Genomic DNA, 21487 nt, shown 5'->3' with positions numbered 1-21487 from the left:
GATCTAGGCTAGTATAGTTTAGCGGGCACATGCATATATTAATTGAATTTAATGTATATCTAATGATAGTGTAATAAATTTTTTACGCGATCAACACAGCTTTACCAGCTATAAAAGGCTATACAGTATGTTTTTTAAGGTTAGTCGAAGTCAGGTTCTCTTGCACAGATTTTTGGTAAACATTATTCAGTTGAAAACACACACAAAAACACACAAGATGGGCAATGGCAAAAGATTTATTTCTTTAGGAAATGATAGGTCAAAGACTATATACACAGAGCAAAAACATTGGATTCATATTCAACATAATACAGACAGCTCTGTTACAGCTTTATTACAGAGACACTTGACTCTTCCCTGAGGAGACCCACTTGATACTCAATAAGACTTGATCTAAATCCTCATATCAGTCTCCTCCCCCCCCCCACCCCCCACCCCAATATAAAAGCTTTCAGCACTTCTCCTTGATATAGGCATAGATTCTGCCCATAAATATTTCAGACTTGGATTTCTACATTCCATCTATACATCTCCTCTTCTAGGGGAACTGGGATATTCAGAGTCAGCAATCCTGATTCACTGTTGTAGTCAAAGCCGGTGTTTTCACCATCCACCGAGCATTTCAGGGGTCGCTGTGAAATGTAAACGCCAAAGCGGCCACATCCCCTGACCTTCAGTAATACAGTTGCAGTTGGAGATTGGCTTTCGGCATCAAGGTGCTCGGGTTTCTTCTCAGAAGCTAGATGCACTTTGTACTGATCAATGGCACCACCACTGTTGATCATATCTAGCAGCCCAATTGGACCAAAAAAGATATTTGTTGCAATTTCCTACACACAAAAAAAAATGTTTAGTTAGCAAGGTCTTCTCTTTGTTCATAGTTTAATAAATTATGTTCAAGAAGCTAAGGAACAAAAGGTCAGCATGTTAATTAGTTACCTTGACTGGAGAAAAGTGGAATACTTCATATTCAAGAACTTTAAGTGTCACAGGCAGCGAAGCACCTTTCGGTAGGCGAACTACTTCCCCTGTAGATTAAATTATGAGACAGTTAAATCATAATCCAACATCACGGTCATACTTCTGCAAGATCAGAGCCACCTTTCTTTTGGTGGTTACGGGAAAAACTACGATAAGGAATTACTTTACCTGATCTAAAAGAATAGACTACAGAATCCCCATTCCAACCAGGGCCAGCCAGCTGAGCAATGGTGTCGACATCAGTGGCTTGGACAGAACTTGTAAGTGTTCCAGGAGATGCATTATGGATACGTGTCTTCTTTATGACCTTGCACCAGCCAGCACCTTGGCAGTTAAATACACCCACCACACCAGTGCATTTGTTCACATTCCATATTTTAAGCAAGCTGTACATAAAATACAAAGGTTAAGTTTCAGTGCTCATTTACAAGAATGATCACATTATAGCCTAGAGATTCTAGAGATACATCAGTTGCAAAATAGAATCAACCTTGTCCCGTCTCTAGCTGGATCAACAAATAGGCAATCACGAGTTGGCCGACCAGGCAATTGAGCCCGAAGCACTGATCCATCAGGAAGGACAAGCTTTTTCACAAGCTCAAAGTTGTGATTTCCGGGTTTGTCACTGAATAATAGAAACACGCCAGGTTAGACAACAGTTCCAACATTGAAGTTGAAATAAGCAATAAGGAAGAACAGGATACAGGAGGACAACTTATTACCTCACATAAATTGGTGATCCTCCAACTGCTCGAGCTGCAGCATGATATTCAGCAGTAGGGTGGAGACTCTGCAACGAACATCACAGTTGTTAATTTACCTAATTTTACATCTAATGCATTCATTATAAACTAATTTTAATTGATCATCATATGAAATCGTCAAACATAAACGATATATAAATGAAGGTAGAGTAAATACAAGATACTAACATGGAACATGTCCCAATCTGGTTGCATGAATTCTCCCAAGAACAGCGAGTTGTAGCAAACAGAGGATATATGGATGGTGTGAGAAGCTGGGTCACGAGGATAATAATCATCAGAAGCTCTAACTAGAGCAGTTTGCTTGGAACTGTAGAGCCCATCAGTGTTATGATTCATGCAGGCAATGCATCCATTGTCAGGAAAGTTTCGAGCAATGGATGCTTCTAGTGCCTGGACATAGCTTCTTGTTAAGGAAACTCTGCCACCATGACCAGCACCAAGTGTTTCAATGATGTTCTGGACATCGACCTTGACTCCATCAACCCCACAGGACGCCAGATAGGCATGTAGTTCATTATAGAAGTTAAAGACCTTTTTTGGGTGCACCAAACCCAAGCCATGAACGGCAAGACTGTCCATAACAATGTCAGGTTGGTTTCCCATCACTCCAGGGGACTGAACGGGGTATGCCAAAGCAGTTTCATAGTGCTCGAGCCCAGGACCAGCAGGTTGTACTCCACCCCAGTAACCAGCTAGGGCATGCCATACATACACATACCTGCATAGTAAACACATTGTTAAAATGACAAGTATCACTATGAGACATATCCTTTGAGGCAAGGAGGAAAAAATTTGAGTGTTGAGATGTACTTTGAATTCAACAGAACATTAAGTAATTCAATTACAAACCTAAAGGGTAGTGATATGTGTGCACAATTCTTCGACATTGTGTAAAATACAACAATCAAAAGTTGCAAACTTACTTGACATTGTGCTGTTTCTTGGCTTCCTCCACCACATGCTTCAGGCCTTTCGTTTGGAACTTCTTGTTTTCTTTAATTCCTGTAAGCCTGTTTGCAAACCTACAAAACGAACATCACAGATACCTATGTAAGAAGAGTCTATTTCTTGATAATAGTTGTAGCAACAGGATGATATCATAAATGAAATATTATTAACTAGATGTGCAAATAACAGTAAAATAATGACTACACATAGGAAGAAATCTTACTGTGCTCCTTCTTGAACTACACAATTAGTGTCCTTGGGTGCTTCATTACCAATCTGTTGCCAGCCATCATCAATGATCAAGAAACGTGGACGAACACCACCCTCAGATAAGCTGATGTAAAAAGCATTTCATAAATTAGTTCAACCCAAAAGACATTTCCAAACAAAAACAAAGAAACAGCCAAATAAAAAGTTAAGCAAGTTTTACCTTCTAAGGCCATCCTCAACCCCCTCTGCTGTGACATCAGTATAAAAGGCATCCCAAGTGCACCACCCGAACCAATCAATAATTGATGGCAACTGCATGAGACCAACAGAAGATATTAACAGGTCCCCTTCAGATAATGGTCCAACCAAGATTTCACCATTAAAAAACTAAGAAAGCAACTCTTTACCTTCTTCTTCTCTCTATGATGGAAAGTTTGCAAGTGCTGCTCAACAGCTCTGTTGACAAAGAGAGAGGAGCAAAACACATTATTATACAATCTAGAAATGGATTTACAAATGAATTGCAGTTACATTCTTGCTAGTTGATTATCAACTACATTATTCAACAATTACTCCACACTGCAGATACACTATAGTATTTGGTGATTTAAATCAGAAAGATCTCAGGAACTTAGAGCTTACTTCACAGCCTGGTTAATGACTTCAAAGGGATTGGTCCCAGCATTCATGTAGACAAGATAAAGACCTTGGTTGGTTTCAACAGCATTATCTCCTGCAAAAATAAATCAAACCGAAAGACAAAGGTCATATTGATGGTTTCTCATATACTATTACTTTGATGATCTACCGATTACCAGTAACTAAGTCAGCATTGACAATTATAGCATAGGTCCACCCCTAAAAGTTATGATAGCCTCATTTTGTGGAAATGAGGTATAGGACTTGCAAGCTTATCCTGAAGGATTTTTTTGCACAGCACTGTTCATTATGGGTGAAGAAACTTTGCTTAAAACGAGTAATGACATTTTGGTACTGAAGGATTTTCCAATGGCTAGAAGGAAACTCACCACTCTCAAGGCAAATCTCCATTTCGTTCTTCTCATTGCCTTGAAGAACAGCACGGAACTGTCCCTCAAGTAGAGGTAGGAAGACAGTGTAGATAGTTGGGGCATCTTCACGCTCACCCTCGGTGGTGTCTTTGCTCTCCACAAGCATGAATTGGGTCTCCAAAGGAATATCATTTCCACATGTCCCCATTCTCTGAGTCATCCACCACAGCTTGAAACGGAATAAACACATGAACCGAGTATCCCTGTAGCAATAGACAGCAAAGAACTATGATTTTTGTAAAATGAGTAGCATCTTCTAGATGTTCATATTCGTGTCTTCACTCTTTTGCAGCCCAATTCTCTATGATCTTCTGAAATATCATAAACATGTAATTCTTCTGCATGGAATTGATCAAAGTAACTTTCATCCACTAAACATGAAGTAAGAAATTTAACAATGTGAAGAAAAAATTTCACCACCAACGATGGACTTCATCACCATATGGACACTTACATCCCACCAATAATCAATTTGGACTCATAATAAAGCAGTAGAATCAGTGGCACAACAGCTTCAGCCAATTAGCAATCCACCAAGTCAAAATCCATACATCCAAATTTATGTTAAGTTCTTTTAAATTAGTTTACCATGGTTATAGCATGTTGAGAGAAGGCGAAAAATATAACTTATCTTCTTTTTACCAAATTATCTTGTTCAAACAAAAGATTGATGAACCTGACCAAGTAATTTATGCGCTCTTATACTCTCTAATAAATTAATTAGCAGTGGTCCTATGGACAACAGAGTTCAAAGAAATAGTCTCATTCTAAAAAATTTTAAGTCTTCCCTTTCCAGAAAGAGGCCATTAAATGAGCAAGCAGGACCTTGAAACGTTAGCTTCCTAAAACAAAATATCTAAAAGTCCACGGCGAGTAATTAGAGATAAACTCTGAGAACAATTAAATTGCTTACTCTAAAACCCCAATAGGGAACACATGCAAGCATTTGCTCTGTGAAGCTGTGGCTCCAATAAATGCACCAGTAACAAGCCCAACACCCGATCCAGGAGTCAAGATAATGTTGTCAGGCACTCCCCTCAGTATGGTCTTTCCATGGACAACAAGGTTGCCATCATTGATGGAGATCTTAGGTGTGACTGTCATCTTCTTGCGAGTAGGTGCTGTTTGACAAGAAACTGCAGAGAAAACAGCGACAAAAGCATTTTGTTAGCTCAAAAGTAATATTCACAATCTCTTAACTATTTATGGCCACTTCAATATTTACACGGAAATGAACTAAAGTATCTTTGCATGAATGCATTTCATTATGGTTACGGCGAAATACCCATAGAACTATGCCAGATCGGATTAGAGATTCTAGCACTACTACGCTAATATCATACAGTCTCATACTTAACAATTATGACAAATAATTAAAGATGATAACGAGATACAATACAAATTATTTGAGACAGACATAATGGCTGAAGTATGACTCTGTCTCCAGGATTTAAATTAATTTGCCTATTTGGTCACCATAATCACATTCATCTAGTTAAGTTATTCGCAAATATTGTTGTCCCTAAGAGATGTGAGTTTCATGCCCAAGCGGTCATACCCCCTTACTCCCACTGCTTAACCCCCACCCCACCCCACAAAAAAAAAAAAATTTAACACAAGCTAAAAGGGAGGATAGGGATTTGTTGACGAAACATTATCAGAACCAGATAAGCTCTTCGCGAACTTATACTTTTGTTAGCGGTTAGCAGAGAAGAATATTCACATCGAAAGACTGACAACACTAACCGTTTGCTAGGAGAGGAACAATGCGCTATCTTGATTCAAATCTTTAAAGCGAGTTTTCAACCAAACTTCAAATCTTGTATCACTCCACCTGGTCCTGTGAAATGAACTGCCATTCGAAAGGGATTTAGGGGTATATTCGTCAAATCGCTCTACTAAATTGTTGATTTGCGAAATTAATCAGAAAACTTGGTAAATTCAAAGCAAATCCAAAGACATACTTGTCAAAACTCAATAAAGTCCCAGGAAAAAGCTAAAAAGTTCAGCTAAATAGGAGGTGGCAATTTCTAAGGAAGATGAACAATTGGACGCACATGAAAAATCACATCTGGTACCTCTCAAATTCTTCCCCAAAAACAAAGCATGAATTAACGATTGATACACATGAGGTAACTCATAGAAGCTGAACGTACAACCATTTTCCAAAAGAAAAAAAAAAGAATTTCCTCTCAACAACAAAATTTTCACCGTTTTTCGTTCAAAAGTAACCAGACGGCTTTCTCATCAAGCACGTATAAGCATAACAATATACATTATAAGAAGAAGCAAAAACACCTGTAATCAAACTTTGATTCCAAAAAATTTAAAAACAAATCACTTAAACTTTCTTTTTAGATGAAACAGCTGACTCCAGGGGATCCACGCTTAAGGTACCGGTACCGAGTTCATACTTTCGACCTGGAATATATATTTATTCAATAAATTTGCTAACAAATAGTCGATATGAACTCATTAACTTTAATAATATAATGAATTCAACGCTAAAAACTTAAAAGTTGAATCCACAAAAATTTAAATCTCCACTGACACAATTCAATATTCCACGTTCTTAGCTCAAATTTTTTTTTCCAATACAACCAAAAAGGAGCTTGTAGAACTTCGAGAAAACTCACATTTGTGTGCAAGAATGTATTTACTACTCCAAAAGGGAATGCAAACTTACTTTGAGAGGGTAAAAGACGATTGCTACAATCAGAGATGATTGCTTTGCTTGTTAAACTTGTCAATCAATTATTAGAGTGGAGTTTGAATGATTGATTCCATTTCTGGCATTATATATATAGTCCAGGGAGATGTTAAAAGTCGAACGATTTTTCCAGAATCAACTATCCCCCAGATGACACGTAGATTCCAGACATTTGATATTTTCGACATTTTATTTCTTTAATAGTATAAAATATTGCATGTGAAGCTGTTTGTCCTTTTCCTTTCTTTTATTTTGTCTTATTTTACCAAAAGGGACAAGGTAAAGTGGCTTCTTGTTTTGTTGGGATATATACTGTCAATCATGTATTTAGATTATAGGTGTTTATGGGCGGGATGGGATGGGCTAAACGGAAAAATCCCAGATCGTTCGGTTAGCGAGCGGGTTGGTTAACGGGTTGGGAAAACGGGCTCTGGCGGGTTGGGAGATTTCGGATTTTTTAGGGCCCGTACGGGTTCCGGCTTAGCGGGTTCGGGCGGGCCGGGCTCCAGTTAATTTTTTTAAAATTAAATTTTATTTTTCTTATTCAATGTTATTGATAGTTAAGTATTTGCAAACTTTTAAGGGTTAGAATTAAATTTTGATGTTTAAAGTTTTAAATTTGAAATTTGTATTTTAAAATTATAAAATTGAAATTAGAAAGTAAGTAGCTACAAAAAATTAATTAATACGACCAGTAGGCAATATAAGAAACAAACTCCGAAAGCTTTCATTTATATTTTTAATACTTCAAATTAATTTGCAAGTTCTTTTTTGATCTTTTTATTTTTGAACTTGCAAATTAAAAGTTTACAATAATTATAAAAAATAAGAAATAGTACATCACATGCTTTGCATCATTTTTGTAAGTTCTTCCATGTCAACATGAGGTTCTTGGTTTCCGACATTGGTTGAATCGGAACCATAAACCATTATATCTCCAATTTCTTGGTCCTCCTCTTCGTCTACCTCGTCACGCCCTTGATTTCGCCGTTCTGGTCTTATCCAATCTCTAAAGCACACTAGAATTTCCAAAGCGTTGTTGCCCAATGAATGGCGGGTATCTCCTAGCTGCTGCCTTGCTTGGCTAAATGCGCTCTCTGATGCGACTGTTGAAATCGGCACATTTAGCACGTCTCGAGCCATGGCCGAAAGAACAGGAAATTGATTTGAGTTGTTCCTCCACCAACCCAGCGGTAGAAAATCCTTTGTGAGGGGCTCTGGTGACTTTTGCAAGTAGAATTGTAGTTCATCAATATTCTTGCTACTGGTTTGTTGATGCTCTCCTAGTATAGACCAAATCAGATAATCTTGAACACAAGCATCATCATCCATAGTTGTTCCAGATGTTGAAGGATTAAGTGAAGGAATGTTTGCATCTACAACCGAAAAAGCATCAACAATGTTAGCATAATAATTATATAAAGTTTGTAAATGTATGTGTAGCTCAGTAATACAAGTGTCAATATCAGGAGTTTCAGTTGGTCCAATATCCATATAAGTATATAAAGCTCTAATTAATTGGCGACACTTTATCATTTTGACAGTAGGGTTTAAAATAGCACTAATTAGGTAAATATAATGAATTGGGTAGAAATACTTTTTAAACTTATCTAGCATAGATTCAACAACAGTAGCATATCCTTCTTTCTGCTTCAAATTATGTAGTAAAAGAGAAATTTCAGCAATATGAACTAAACCATTTGAAATGGTAGGATAATAAGCTCCAGAAAACTCAAGTGTAGCCACATAAAATTTTTGTAAAAAATGTACAACATCATGAATGACTTCCCAAGTTCTAGATGTTAACAAACGGTTAGGATTGGTACAACGAGAATTAGCAACTTCAGTTATAGGCATTCTATATTTATAACAACATCTTGAGAACAAATAAGTATTATTCCACCTAGTAACTATTTCTTCAGGCATGAGTCTTGGTTTTAGTCCATAGTGTATACATTTTTCCTTAAATGCATTTAATCTAGCACTTCTATTATTTCCTTGAATTACACCAACAACTCTCCTAACTAAATTAATTTCATCTCTAAATAATTCAAGGTCACTCTTCACAATCAAGTTATAAATATGACATGAACATTTAACATGAAATATTTCAGGAAGTGGTAGGTGTAGATGCAGTTTTAATATTGTAATAACAACATTGTTGTTAGAAGCATTATCAAATGATATACACAAAACTTTTTCTGCAAGATTATAAAATATAACAACTTCATGTATAGTATTATTTATAAATGCACCAGTATGACTTTGATCTTCATCATATTTAAAAGAAATAATACGTTTTTGCATACAAAAATTATCATCTATCCAATGGCATGTAACAGTCAAATAATCATTTTCATTCACAGCACGACCAATATCAGAAGTAAGAGAAACTTTACAAGGAAGACTTGCGAACAAATAACGTATATATGTCTGATATTGTCCAAAAAGCCTAAAGATATCAGCTATACAAGTACTTCTAGGAATACCTTTAAACATAGGGTTATAAATTCTTTGAATATAAGTAACCAGATACTATGAAGAAGCAAAACTAAAAGGTAAACAATCATTTTAGCTAATTCTTCCCGAGCTTTCTTAATATTGTATTTCCCGAAAAAAAAAAACCAGTACTTGGGTTAAGTTTTTGTTGCCTAGATGACTTATCTACTCCCCAATCAAGAGGGTGTTTCTCTTCCATATGCCTATGAAGTTGACCCGTTCACCCTCCTTTACCGGGCTCATATTTATAATGTTCACTACAAATTTTACATTTTACATAATTTTTTTGATCTTCTAGTCTTTCAAAAAACATCCAACACTTACTTCTTAATCGTCGATTCTTCTTAATAGGGAGAGGAGACCTACTTGTTGCACCCCTAACATTTTGAGTTTGACTAGCATTACCAGTTGTAGGTGGTGGTATTTCAAGATTATCGGGTGATTGAATATCATCTAACATATCTTCTAAATCATCATCTACACCAAAATTTTCTTGCATTCGCTCATAATCTACATTGAAATTTTCAGGTGAACTTTCAGAAATATGTGTAAAGTTAGTAGAAGAACCAACACCACCTCTTGGATGAAATTAGACTATTTATTTGTTTATGTCATTTATTTATGTAGTAGATGATTTAGTATATAATAGTTATCTTATGGAAGATTACATCATCGGTTCTTATAAGATATAAAGAATATGTTTACAATATGAGATGAAATTTGACAAGCCATTAGCCATCACAATGATTGAAGTACAAGATTAAATATAATTTATCTTGATTATAGAAATTGTATAATCGACTTCTTGTGCTAATACATTTTGTATGTATTGAACAGACCAAGTAAAAATACGTATTTTATTACAATAAATTCTATAGCCCATTAAATGTACTTATACTATTAACTTTGATATAATTATTATTATATGTATGTATTATTTATTATTTTAATTGATTAAAAGGCGAGGTTTTTGGGGGTCCATATGCTTGATAAATTGGATGATAGCAATATACATTGGCGAAATAATAGTTAGTTGAAGGAATTCATGTCTTGGTTTAAATATTGATGATAATACATCATTATGAAATCTTATAAGTTTTCATGTATAACCTACAAGAAAAAATTATATCTATCACATATAGATTAAGCGAAAGTCCAAATAAAAAATTAATAAATTAAATTGTTAGTAATTTAATTCAATTAAATAGTATCTGGATCTTAACATGGGAAGTTAACTAAGGTTAATGAAAAAAATCGAAATTGACCTAAGGAGTGTAATTACGAATTTTTATTGAAATAATTCATAATTTATTACGGTAAGACTAATTCAAATATTTCGAATTAATTATATGTTGCTTGCGGCTCACTCTGTACCTTGGTGAATGTCAACTTTCTTATCTCCTTGGCCATGGTGTCTAGTTGGGCTTGTACTAGTGTATTAGAATCCACCTGGTGACCCCAGCTGATTTTCGCCTGTCATTACTCTCAGCAGGCCACTGGTTAGCATCCTCAGACAATTCATCAAGGATTGAGACAACGTCCTCCGGAGTTTTCTTTATTAGTGGACCTCCACATGTAGTACTCATAGTTCATCGTGAGGAAGGTGTCAGTCCATCCCTGAAATCCCGGAGTTGCATCCACAAATCAATTTCGCTGTGCTGACACTATCTGACTATCTCCTTGAATCTTCTCCAAGCTTCGAGAACCGTTTCTGTCTCCTTCTGGCAGAAATTGTGGATTTTCCTTCTGAATTTCTCTATTTTTGCAGTTGAGAAGTACTTGTCAAGAAATGTTTTAGTCATATCTTCACATGTCCTGATCGACCCTGTAGGTAAGCTATGAAGCCAGTGCTTCGCGTCATCCTTCAATGAAAGGGGGAATGCCCTTAAGTAGATCGCATCTTTTGATACTCTATTGTACTGGAAAGTATTCATGATTTTCTCAAAGTCCATTAAGTGAGTTTTAGGATCTTCATTCACCTTCCCTCTGAATATACAGTTGTTTTGGATGGTTTGAAGCAAGCCTTGCTTCAACTCGAAGTTGTTTGCTGATATGGGTGGAGGTATGAAACTTGACAGTCCCTGATTGTATACCGGCATGGCATAATCACCTAATGATCTCCCAGGACTTGGTGTTGTATTCTCAAACTGATCTTCAACTAATGGTCGGTTTAGATTGAATCTTTGACCCCCACCATCTTCGATAGTCTCCTCAGTAGCTCTAAGGGCTGCCTCATCTGTTATTCGTGCAACTTCTTGTTGTGCTGCCTCTCTTGCAGCTAAGTCTACTCCATCAATATCTTTATTTGCCATGTTATCTTGAGTCAAAGTATGACCCAAGAAATTTTCTATTAATTCTCTTTCTTTCCTCAGTTGTCGCAAATATTTTTCCAACTTTGGTTTGTAGGGTATCACTTCCTTTGAAGAAGATCGAGTCATACACCAAAGAAGTTAAACATGTATCTTGCACACAAGTGAGAAAATGTGAATACAACAAAGTAAAATTGGTTCCTCAATTAGTACTAAAAACTATTTTAAACACTATTGATTGCGAGTCCTCGGCAACAGTGCCAAAATTTGACGCGCAAAACACAATACAAAATTATTGCTCACTAGTCAAAGATAGTATAGTTTAATTATCGTCTCCACAGGAATTGAATTTAAACAGTGTTCGAATAATCTTCAGTTGATTACTATCCAGAAAAATTAACAATTGAATTGATGATTATCAATTGCGATTAACTACTAAAAATTAAGCAATTAACAATTGATCACAAAAAATAACAAATGAGTAATCAATGAGATAAATAAGGATGATTGACTAGACAAGTGCAAAATAATTGACTCGGAATTTGATTCTTGAATTAGTTCATTCTATAATACTGTTGATTCTTACGAATTTAACAGATAATTAGATTACATTTGAATTTAATGTTCCTCTTTTGATTAAACGTTGGTTTCAATAATTAATCCAATTGAAGCACAATAAACAATTGTAATGAATGAAATAATGGTTATGGTCTAAAGGGTAACTTCTCACGAATATTCCCTATATTTTCTAGTTTGATTAACAATTCAAGAGGCTCTTTCGATTACCTATTTGAATCACGAATTTAAACTAGAGCATAAGATGTAAAAAAAATCAATATCAAGCTCCTCTTTCGATTTAGAAAAATAAGAAATAACTTCATAATATGAATTAAAATTCCATCAATTAACTCCAACAATTATTAAAAATTGAATCCCTAATCAAGTTGTCAAAATACCGTATTTGTCAACATCCTAATAGAAATCACTCTATAGCAATGGAAAAAGTTATCTCAATAAGGTTTAAAAACAATGAAAACATCAATGCTAATGATTCGATACAAACTCTCGTATTGCATTGATCGTTGGTTGAAATCTTGATGAATTCTTATATCTTCTTGCCTCAGTTGCTTCTCCGATCTTTCGTAGGTCAAAAGCCCCTTCCAAAATTTGTTTCACAAATTGTATTTATACCATGTGGAAGTGGGTCCGGACACAACTACCCTTTCCAAGCTGAAACAGAAAAAACTCTCAGAATTTTGCACATGCACGCCGCGCCTAGCGCTGTGCCATGTGTCGTGTGTGTGGGATTTATCAGAGGCTGTGTCAAAGACTTGTCAGGCTAATTTTACACTACCGCTCCTTGCAGTGCCCCATACGATGTGACTGTGTATTTTTCTTAGAGTAAATTATTTCGTCCACTTTTTAACATTCAGACTTGGTGCGCGATTCTCGAACACGATCCAGGCTCAAATTCTTGGGCTTTTACTTAGATTTTAAAGCTACAAATTGATCGATTCAGCTCCAAATTAACTCATTAACTCGAAATCACTTCCTACAATGCATAAAACATGTATAAGTGTAATTCACTATCATTTACGTTCAAACACACGTAAAATGCAGTAATTAGAGTGCAAACTACGACTAAAATACGAGTTTCTAGCCTACTATGAACACTCACCATGGGAACAGGCCTCCCACTTGCCTTTTAAGAGTTTGATCCACATGCGCTCGAAGTACGTTACTTCTTTGTAGATCCCCTCAATCCACTCTTTAAAATGGGGGACTGCATTTGGGACTCAGGCGACCGCTGCACAACGAGAAAATTGGGCAATGAGAAAGAAAGATAAAATCAAAGAAGTACTTCAACTACTTAAGAGGAGATGAACTTACGTTTTGAGTTCCACTTCTCGAGGAACGACATGAAATCGGAGGAAATTAGTTCCTCAGTCTTTACCCGAACAAATCTCCCCTGCCAGCCTCGTTCCCTGTCTTTGTCAATACTTGAGAAGGGAGTCTTCTTTGCCTGTCGAGCAAGCTTGATTAACCCTCTCAGAAGATTCGGGGGACGTAGATACGGAGCAGGTGGTCGATAATGAATCGGGTCTCCTCTGTGTTATTAAAAAGGTGACAGAGGAGAATCACGATCCTCCAAAAAGATGGACAGATTTTCCCGAGGCAGACCTCATACCTTTTGAAAAAGTCTAGGACCACCGAACCAAGCGTAAAGGAGTGCGTATAAACGTTTAAGTACCCCTCCACGTGAGTTGTAATGTCCTCGTCAGGACTAGGGATGACTATTTCCTTGCCTTCCCACTTATAGTCCTCCCGGACCATCGAGAGTGTATCTTCGGTGATGGAGAAGATATACCTCCACACCTCCTCACCACGATCCCCTAGTTTGGAGGCCTTCTCGACCTTAAAATCGTTATCTATGGAACAACCTCCGGGAATAAAGTCCTTAAGGGGAGGTTTTGGGGCCACTGCCGTAGAGTTGCTTTGATGTCAGCGGTCGGGGTGGCAGTTGAAGAAGTAGTATTTTAAGGCACAAATTTCGAGGTTTTTGCCATCGATATATGGAATATGAAGGTTTAAAGGCAGGTTTGAAGGTTTGAAGATGGGTATGAAGATTTGAAGGTCAAACTTGAAGATTCAAAGACGAAATATGAAGATTTGAAGATTGGAGATGAAGAAATGAAGATGTGAAGAACAATGTATGAAGATTTGAAGGAATTATAGCAAGTAAAAAGCCCAGGGGTAACTTAAGAAGGTTTGAAATCGGAAAGTAAAAAAGTGAAAAAAGGGGAATCGAAGCTTTTATAGGAGGGAGGTAATTAATGCGTGACATTTCGCATTCAAGGATGGTCAACCCGATTGTAACGTACGGAGGAAGAAACCAGGGTCAATTAATTACTTTTCATCTTTTTGATAAATCTGCTTTCCAAAAAGTGAGGGGACTATCTGTGTATGGGTAATCGGGGATAAAGTTACCCCCGATTTCCCGATAAATAAACGAGAGGGAAGCACGATCTGACATGACCTCGAGTAAAGCCGAGGGGTTCCATGTCTCAGAGCTCAGGGAGGACGAATGGTGCACCCGGGACCGGATACGGCTGGGCATCGGGTTCGTGCAGAGTAAAGGGCTGTGACTAAGGGGAAAAACAGTTAGACACGATAAGTGGGAAATAGGGGTGTTCATATTTCGGTTTGGATCGGTTTCCCTAAAAAGAAACCAAACCAAGTAAGTCGGTTTTTCAAATATTAGAACCAAACTAAACCAATTAATTCAGTTTTTTTCTCGATTCGGTATATTTCGGTTTTTCGGTTTTGTTGGTTATTTGTCGGTTTTTTTTCTTAAATATAAGACATACACTACCAAACACATATTTCGGCGACCACATTTTTGTTAAGTGTTTGCCATAATTTTATTACCATATTTGGTTTTCCTATTTGTTGAAGGAAAGGGCAATATAATTACCTTAATTGGGTTTTCCTTTTTGTTGAAGGAAATTATAATTCTCCTATACTTGGCTAGTCCTTTTTCTTGTAGGAAAAAGTTTGGAGTTCTATAAATTGAAGATCCGTCCTTCTCATTCAGTAGTATCCACAATGTATCCATATGGGGTTTGAGAGGCGTGTTTAGGGGGAGAACTTTACGGGACAGGTGTTTAGAGTGTCACTTGTGTTTGTCTCTTCGTGAGGTTGTTCTCTCGATATTTTGTACTCTCTTTTTATATAGTGGATTGCTCATCTCCGCGGTGGACGTAGGTCAGTTGACCGAACCACGTTAAATGTTTGTATCTCTTTTGGTAGATTTCTCCTTTGTTGTATATTTATCGTCGCTCAAGGTTTGCTTTGCTAGCTTCCGTATGACACCTACTTTTTCGGTCCTAACAATTTTAACGTAACACTATCAAATCAATTGCCCTATGAGAAATCTATTATTTACCAAGATATATTGATGATAATTGAATCAAATAGTGATGAATAATTTAAGGACTCAATTAAAAATATATTATTTTTAACATGAAATAGATTCTTACACTTAACAAAAGAAAACTATCAATCAAACTAGAATGTAAAGGTAAAGAACTGTATTAAAAGTGCAAACGATTAACATTTACTATAAAAATTTTGAAACTTTGTATAAAAGTATATATATATATATATATATATATATATGTGTGTGTGTGTGTGTGTGTGTGTGTGTGTGTGTGTGTGTGTGTGTGTGTGTATGTGTGTGTGTGTGTATGTGTGTGTGTGTAATTTTAAATTTAAAATGGCTACTTCTATATTCAGTTTGGTTCAATTTTTTTATTAAAACCAAAACCAAACCAAATTTGATCGATTTTTTAAATTTCAAAACCAAAACCAAAACAAATCAAAGAGTATCGGTTTTTTTGGTCGGTTTGGTTTGGTTTTTGGGTTGGTTCAGTTTTTTGGATTTTTATGAAGACCCCTGGCGGGAAACTGTAATATCCGCCCTCAACCGGATGTTACGGTACGAATCTCGCCCGATATCAACTGCATAAATGTTTACTCGAAGGAGAAGATTCTTTTTTTACCTTATGTAGACTTATACTAGGATTGAAACTCCCCTACTATATAAAGGGGAGAACCTTTTGATTTTAAAATCACTATAGGCACGCATATCAAAGGAATAAAGTTAATTTTTGTCCTTTAACTATTGTTCAAAGTGTTCTCCAGCTGTTTGTTTATTAAGTCATAACCGAGCTCGTTCCGAGGGCTGAATCGGAACAAAATTCCAGACGCTCAAAGCGAAGTTGAACTTGTTCATCCACTACATTTGGTTTGATTGTTCTGAATTTCTTTAATTCAATTATTTACTGTTCATAGTTCATTCGTGTTAAATTAAACCACACATCCTTTAACTGCGTATAAATTTAATTGTTACTCATTTTAAGGGTAAACAACATCAAACAGGTTATTTTTTATTATGCATTAATAAAGTAAAAGTGTCACAATTTTTGTACAAATTATATGGAAAACTGCTTATCTTAAAATACATCATGTACTAAAGTCTTTGAAGAACAAACTAGAAGGTGACTACACCTATACTTATTCCTCCTAATAAAGGAGAAACAAACTATATTTAAATTGTTTCTAAGGTGACCAATATCTTCATATATATTTTGCGTAGGCCAAAATGCTGAAATCAGACCCCGTAATATTAGCACCATTTCCAATTTTAAGTGTCAAATAATTAACACTTTAAATTTTAAAATACCTACCAAACAAAACAAAATTACGCTGTAAACCAAAAAAAGAAAAAAAAAAGAGAATCAGCAACGGAAACAAGAGTACTTAGACCAAGTAGTATCCTTTGAATTTGAGAAAGTTTTTCATTACTCATAAAAGAAATTGACAGTTTCTGTTTTTTTTTAAATCAAAACGAGTGGTTTTTTATTTATGCATTAGCAAAGCAAAAGAATCACTTATTTCGTAGACAAACCTTGTGGGAAACTGCTAGAAGGCGACTACATCTTATTTTTTTTTTTGGTTGGAAAGATAGGCAATATTATAACATAACAAATATTTACATAAGTTTAGAGTCTTGGATGCATACACGGCATTCGTTGTATAAAGATAGAGCTAGATTGTTTATTTTCCACTACTTGGGAAACAACACTAGTATTGGAAGTAGAAGCTACTAAGGGAGTTGTACTATTATACACACTAGCTAAACCATATGATCCAGAGAGAGATTGTGTAACATTCCTACTAAGCTGCCGAGACATCCTGCTATGGAGTGTGCCCTCGTGATCTTGTTCATAACAAGACATAACAAAAGGTGGGGGTGTTCCAAAAAGTAGGCATTGCTCCTGTACATGCGTGCACCATATTTAGCTAATTTATTTGCTACACAATTCTGCTCTCTGTAGATAACTTGTACTGATGGACTATCCAACTGTCAGAGCAAGAACCTGCAATCATTAATAATATTAATAAAGCTCATTGCTGGTGACTTTAATATACCAATTATTGCTTGTGTGTCCGTCTCAATGATGATTGGTAAGAGCCTTTGTCGGATAGCAATTTGTAAACCTTTGAGGAGTGCAAGGAGTTCTATTTGTATAGAGGTGCCTTCTTTGACAGACCCTGCAAAGCCTATGATCCAATTGCTTTTGTGGTTGCGGATAACTCCACCAATTCCATAAGTGCATAAAGCCGGGCAGCAAGATCCATCAATATTTAATTTGTAATGCATATGATCAGGTGGATGCCATTTAATATAGATAGGAGACTTTGATCTCTTCTTACTAGATTGATTTGTTAAAAAGTAATATTCAGCTACCTTTACGAACAAAGAAGGCATATTTAAGTCGTTTACTTTTTGTTCATAAACAAACATATTCTTTTTAAGCCATATTTCCCATAATGCAAAAGGAATTATAATTGTAGAAGGGATATTGTGTGGTGTAGAAGGCAAAGATGTATGTATAAGTTGGTACACCCAAGGCATAAGCTTATTTTGAGGAACAACTAATGTGCTAGTGGGAGGTGATATTCTAAGAGATTTCCAAAGAAGTATGGTATTAGCACAAGTTTGAAATAAATGAGGAATTGTTTCATTATGTTGGTGACATTGTGGACAGGTTGTTGAGTTAGTAATACCTACTTGTGACTGCATCTATTGTTATTCCTTCTAATAAAGGAGAAACAACTATATACCTCTAGGTTGCTCCTAATACAACAACAACAATAACAACTACCCAGTAAAATCTCACATAGTGGGGGTCTGGGGAGGGTAATGTGTACGTAGACCTTACCCCTGCCCCGATAGGGCAGAGAGGCTGTTTCCAATAGACCCTCGGCTCAAAGAGACAGAAATAAAAAACAAGAAAAGAGAATTCATTACTAACTCCAGTAGAAACAGTAATAGTAACAGAAGCATAAAACCAAAAGATGAATGACATGCAATAACAGTAACCAGAGTCTAAGGCCCGGGGCTAAGATAAACAGCAAGTATAGTGTGTGTTCAACATAAACTACAAGCCATCTAAGATCAACCCTAATCCAAACCCGCCTCACCCCCGATATGAAGTAAGGAGAGCTCAACTACCCCTATTCTACAACCCTAATGCTTGACCTCCAGGCCTTCCTATCAAGGGTCATGTCCTCGAAAATTTGCAGTCGTACCATATCCTGCCTGATCACATCTTTCCAATACTTCTTAGGTCTCCCTCTACCTCTTCTCGTACCCACCACGGCCAACTGCTCACACCTCCTCACCGGTGCATCAAGGCTTCTCCTCTGCACGTGCCCGAACCATCTGAGCCTTGCTTCCCACATCTTGTCATCCATAGGGGCGACGCCCACCTTTTTCCGAATATCTTCATTCCTAATCTTGTCTGTCCTAGTGTGCCCGCACATCTACCTCAACATCCGCATCTCTGCTACTTTCATCCTCTGGATATGAGAGTTCTTAACTGGCCAACACTCTGCCCCATACAACATGGCCGATCTAACCACAGCTCTATAAAACTTACCTTTGAGTATCAGTGGCACTTTCTTGTCACACAAGACTCCAAATGTGAGCCTCCATTTCATCCAGCCCGCTCCTATGCAGTGAGTGACGTCCTTGTCGATCTCTCCATCCCCCTGAATCATCGACCCAAATTACTTGAAGCTATCTCACTTGGGGATGACCTGTGACCCAAGCCTCACGTCCCCGTCTACTTCCCTCGACTCAGCGCTAAACTTGCACTCCAGGTACTCTGTCTTAGACCTGCTCAATTTGAAACCCTTAGACTCGAGAGTCTGTCTCCAAACCTCCAATCTCTTGTTAACACTGGCCCTCGTCTTGTCAATTAGAACTATGTCATCAACAAATAATATACACCATGACACCTCCCATTGAATATGGTTTGTCAAAGCATCCATCACCAATGCAAATAAGAACGGGCTAAGCGCAGAGCCTTGGTGTAAACCCATAACAACCAGGAAATGCTCCGAGTCGCCTTTCACAGTCCTAACCTTAGTCTTAGCTCCATCATACATTTCCTTGATCACTCTTATGTAGGCTACCGGCACGCCCTTCGCCTCAAAACATCTACAGAGCACCTCCCTAAGAACTTTGTCATACGCTTTCTCCAAGTCAATAAACACCATGTGCAGACCCTTCTTCTTATCCCTATACTGTTCCACCAACCTCCTAATAAGGTGGATAGCTTCCGTAGTGGAGCGGCCCGGCCTGAACCCAAACTGATTGTCGGATATAGACGTTGTCTTCCTCACCCTCACCTCCACCACCCTCTCCCAGACTTTTATGGTATGTCTAAGTAACTTGATACCCCTATAATTGTTACAACATTGGATATCACCTTTGTTTTTGTACAACGGAACCACTATACTCGACCTCCATTCCTCCGGCATCCTCTTCGTCCTAAAAATTACATTTGAACAACCCAGTCAGCCATTCCAATCCTGCTCTACCCACACACTTCCAAAACTCAACCGGAATTTCATCTGGCCCCGTCGCTCTACCCCTACTCATCTTGCGCAAATTCCCCATGACCTCCTCCACCTTATTGCGCCTGTAATGCCTAGAATCTCGGAGACTCTTCAAATGCCCCAAGTCGCTATGTCTCGATCCCTCTCCTTATTTAGAAGACCATAAAAGTACATCTGCCATCTCCGCTTAATTTGGGACTCTCCCATCAATACTCTACCATCCTCATCTTTGATGCACCTTACTTGGTCCAGATCCTGGGCCTTCCTCTCCCTCGCTTTAGCCAGCCGAAACAACTTCCTTCCCCTGCCTTTCTCCCCTAATTCCTCGTATAGATGGCTAAACGTTGCATTCTTAGCCTCCGTGACCGCCAGTTTTGCCTCCTTCCTAGCTATTTTGTACCTCTCTCTATTCGCTCTCCTCTCCTCCTCGCTTGTGCTCCCTGCCAACTTCGCGTATGCTACCGTCTTCGCCTCCATTTTACCTTGGATTATGTCATTCCACCACCAGTCTCCCTGGTGCCTTCCAGAAAAACTCTTCGATACACCTAGCACCTCTCTCGCCACCTCCCTCACATAGTTCGCTGTCGTTGACCACATAATGCTCGCGTCTCCACTACTCCTCCAAGCTCCCATAGCGGCTAACCTCCCCTCCAACTCCTGGGCTTTATCCTTGGTTAAAGCTCCCCATCTAATCCTCGGGCGGCCACGAACATACCTCTTCTTCCGCTTCATCATAATGCCGATGTCCATCACTAAGAGCCTATGCTGAGTCGCGAGGGTCTCTCCCGGAATAACCTTACAATCCTTGCACAACCCTCTATCACACCTTCTGAGGAAAAGGTAATCGATCTGAGTCTTCACCGCCGAACTTCAAAAAGTAACCAGATGCTCCTCCCTCTTTGGAAAAGTCGAGTTCGCAATCACCAGCTCGAAAGCCTTAGCAAAGTCTAACAGCGAAGTACCTCTTCCGTTCCTATCCCCAAGGCCAAAGCCACCATGCACCTTGCCATAACTACCAACAGCTGCCCCAATATGGTCATTAAAATCCCCTCCAATAAATAACCTTTCAGTAGGTGGAATACTACGCACAATCTCATCCAAGCCCTCCCAAAAGCGCCTCTTAACCTCCTCATCCAAGCCCGCTTGCGGCGCGTAAGCGCTAACTACATTGAGGGTGAACTCACCAATCACCAACTTAATAAACATTAGTCTATCATTCACTCACCTAGCCTCAACCACAGACTCTCTAAGATCCTTATCCACCAAGATACCCACTCCATTCTTACCCCTCACGACTCAGAGTACCACAACTTATACCTGTCCGCATTCCTCGCCTTCGACCCTGCCCACCTAGTCTCCTGGACACAAGCTATATTAACCTTTCTCTTCTGGAGAATCTTTGTCAACTCAATAGACTTATCCGTTAGCGTGCCGATGTTCCACGACCCGATACTCAATCTACAAGCTCCCTCTTTCCCCTTACTCTCCTTTTCTCTCGTCCCAACCCCTAATATGACTAAT

General features: G+C 37.9%; 2 protein-coding genes across 4 annotated transcripts; both read right to left on the bottom strand.

Moving 5' to 3' along the window:
- Window positions 1-218: 218 nt before the first annotated feature.
- Window positions 219-6771, bottom strand: LOC104222682 (probable galactinol--sucrose galactosyltransferase 2). 3 transcript variants are annotated; one of them, XM_009773949.2, is made up of 15 exons: window positions 6613-6771; window positions 5723-5828; window positions 4890-5112; window positions 3935-4179; window positions 3549-3639; window positions 3314-3362; window positions 3127-3218; window positions 2920-3030; window positions 2672-2770; window positions 1914-2466; window positions 1704-1771; window positions 1472-1606; window positions 1150-1367; window positions 940-1028; window positions 219-830 (listed from the first exon to the last, which is right to left on the bottom strand). In XM_009773949.2, the coding sequence occupies exons 3-15, from the start codon at window positions 5078-5080 to the stop codon at window positions 498-500; spliced, it is 2274 nt and encodes a 757-aa protein (XP_009772251.1). In that variant the 5' UTR covers window positions 5081-5112; window positions 5723-5828; window positions 6613-6771; the 3' UTR covers window positions 219-497. The 3 variants fall into 3 exon arrangements, with proteins under 3 accessions (XP_009772251.1, XP_009772250.1, XP_070026769.1); XM_009773948.2 differs by having other exon boundaries at window positions 6663-6771; XM_070170668.1 differs by lacking the exon at window positions 6613-6771 and adding an exon at window positions 6275-6481.
- Window positions 6772-20836: 14065 nt separating this feature from the next.
- Window positions 20837-21172, bottom strand: LOC104222684 (uncharacterized). The gene has a single exon (XM_009773952.1). The coding sequence runs from the start codon at window positions 21170-21172 to the stop codon at window positions 20837-20839; it is 336 nt and encodes a 111-aa protein (XP_009772254.1).
- Between the last annotated feature and the right edge of the window lie 315 nt (window positions 21173-21487).

The sequence above is a fragment of the Nicotiana sylvestris genome, chromosome 3 (genome assembly GCF_000393655.2).
Source record: "Nicotiana sylvestris chromosome 3, ASM39365v2, whole genome shotgun sequence".
NCBI classification, from domain to species: Eukaryota; Viridiplantae; Streptophyta; class Magnoliopsida; order Solanales; family Solanaceae; genus Nicotiana; species Nicotiana sylvestris.
Note: the sequence above shows the minus strand (reverse complement) of the source record. Positions and strands in the feature narration are given on the sequence as shown.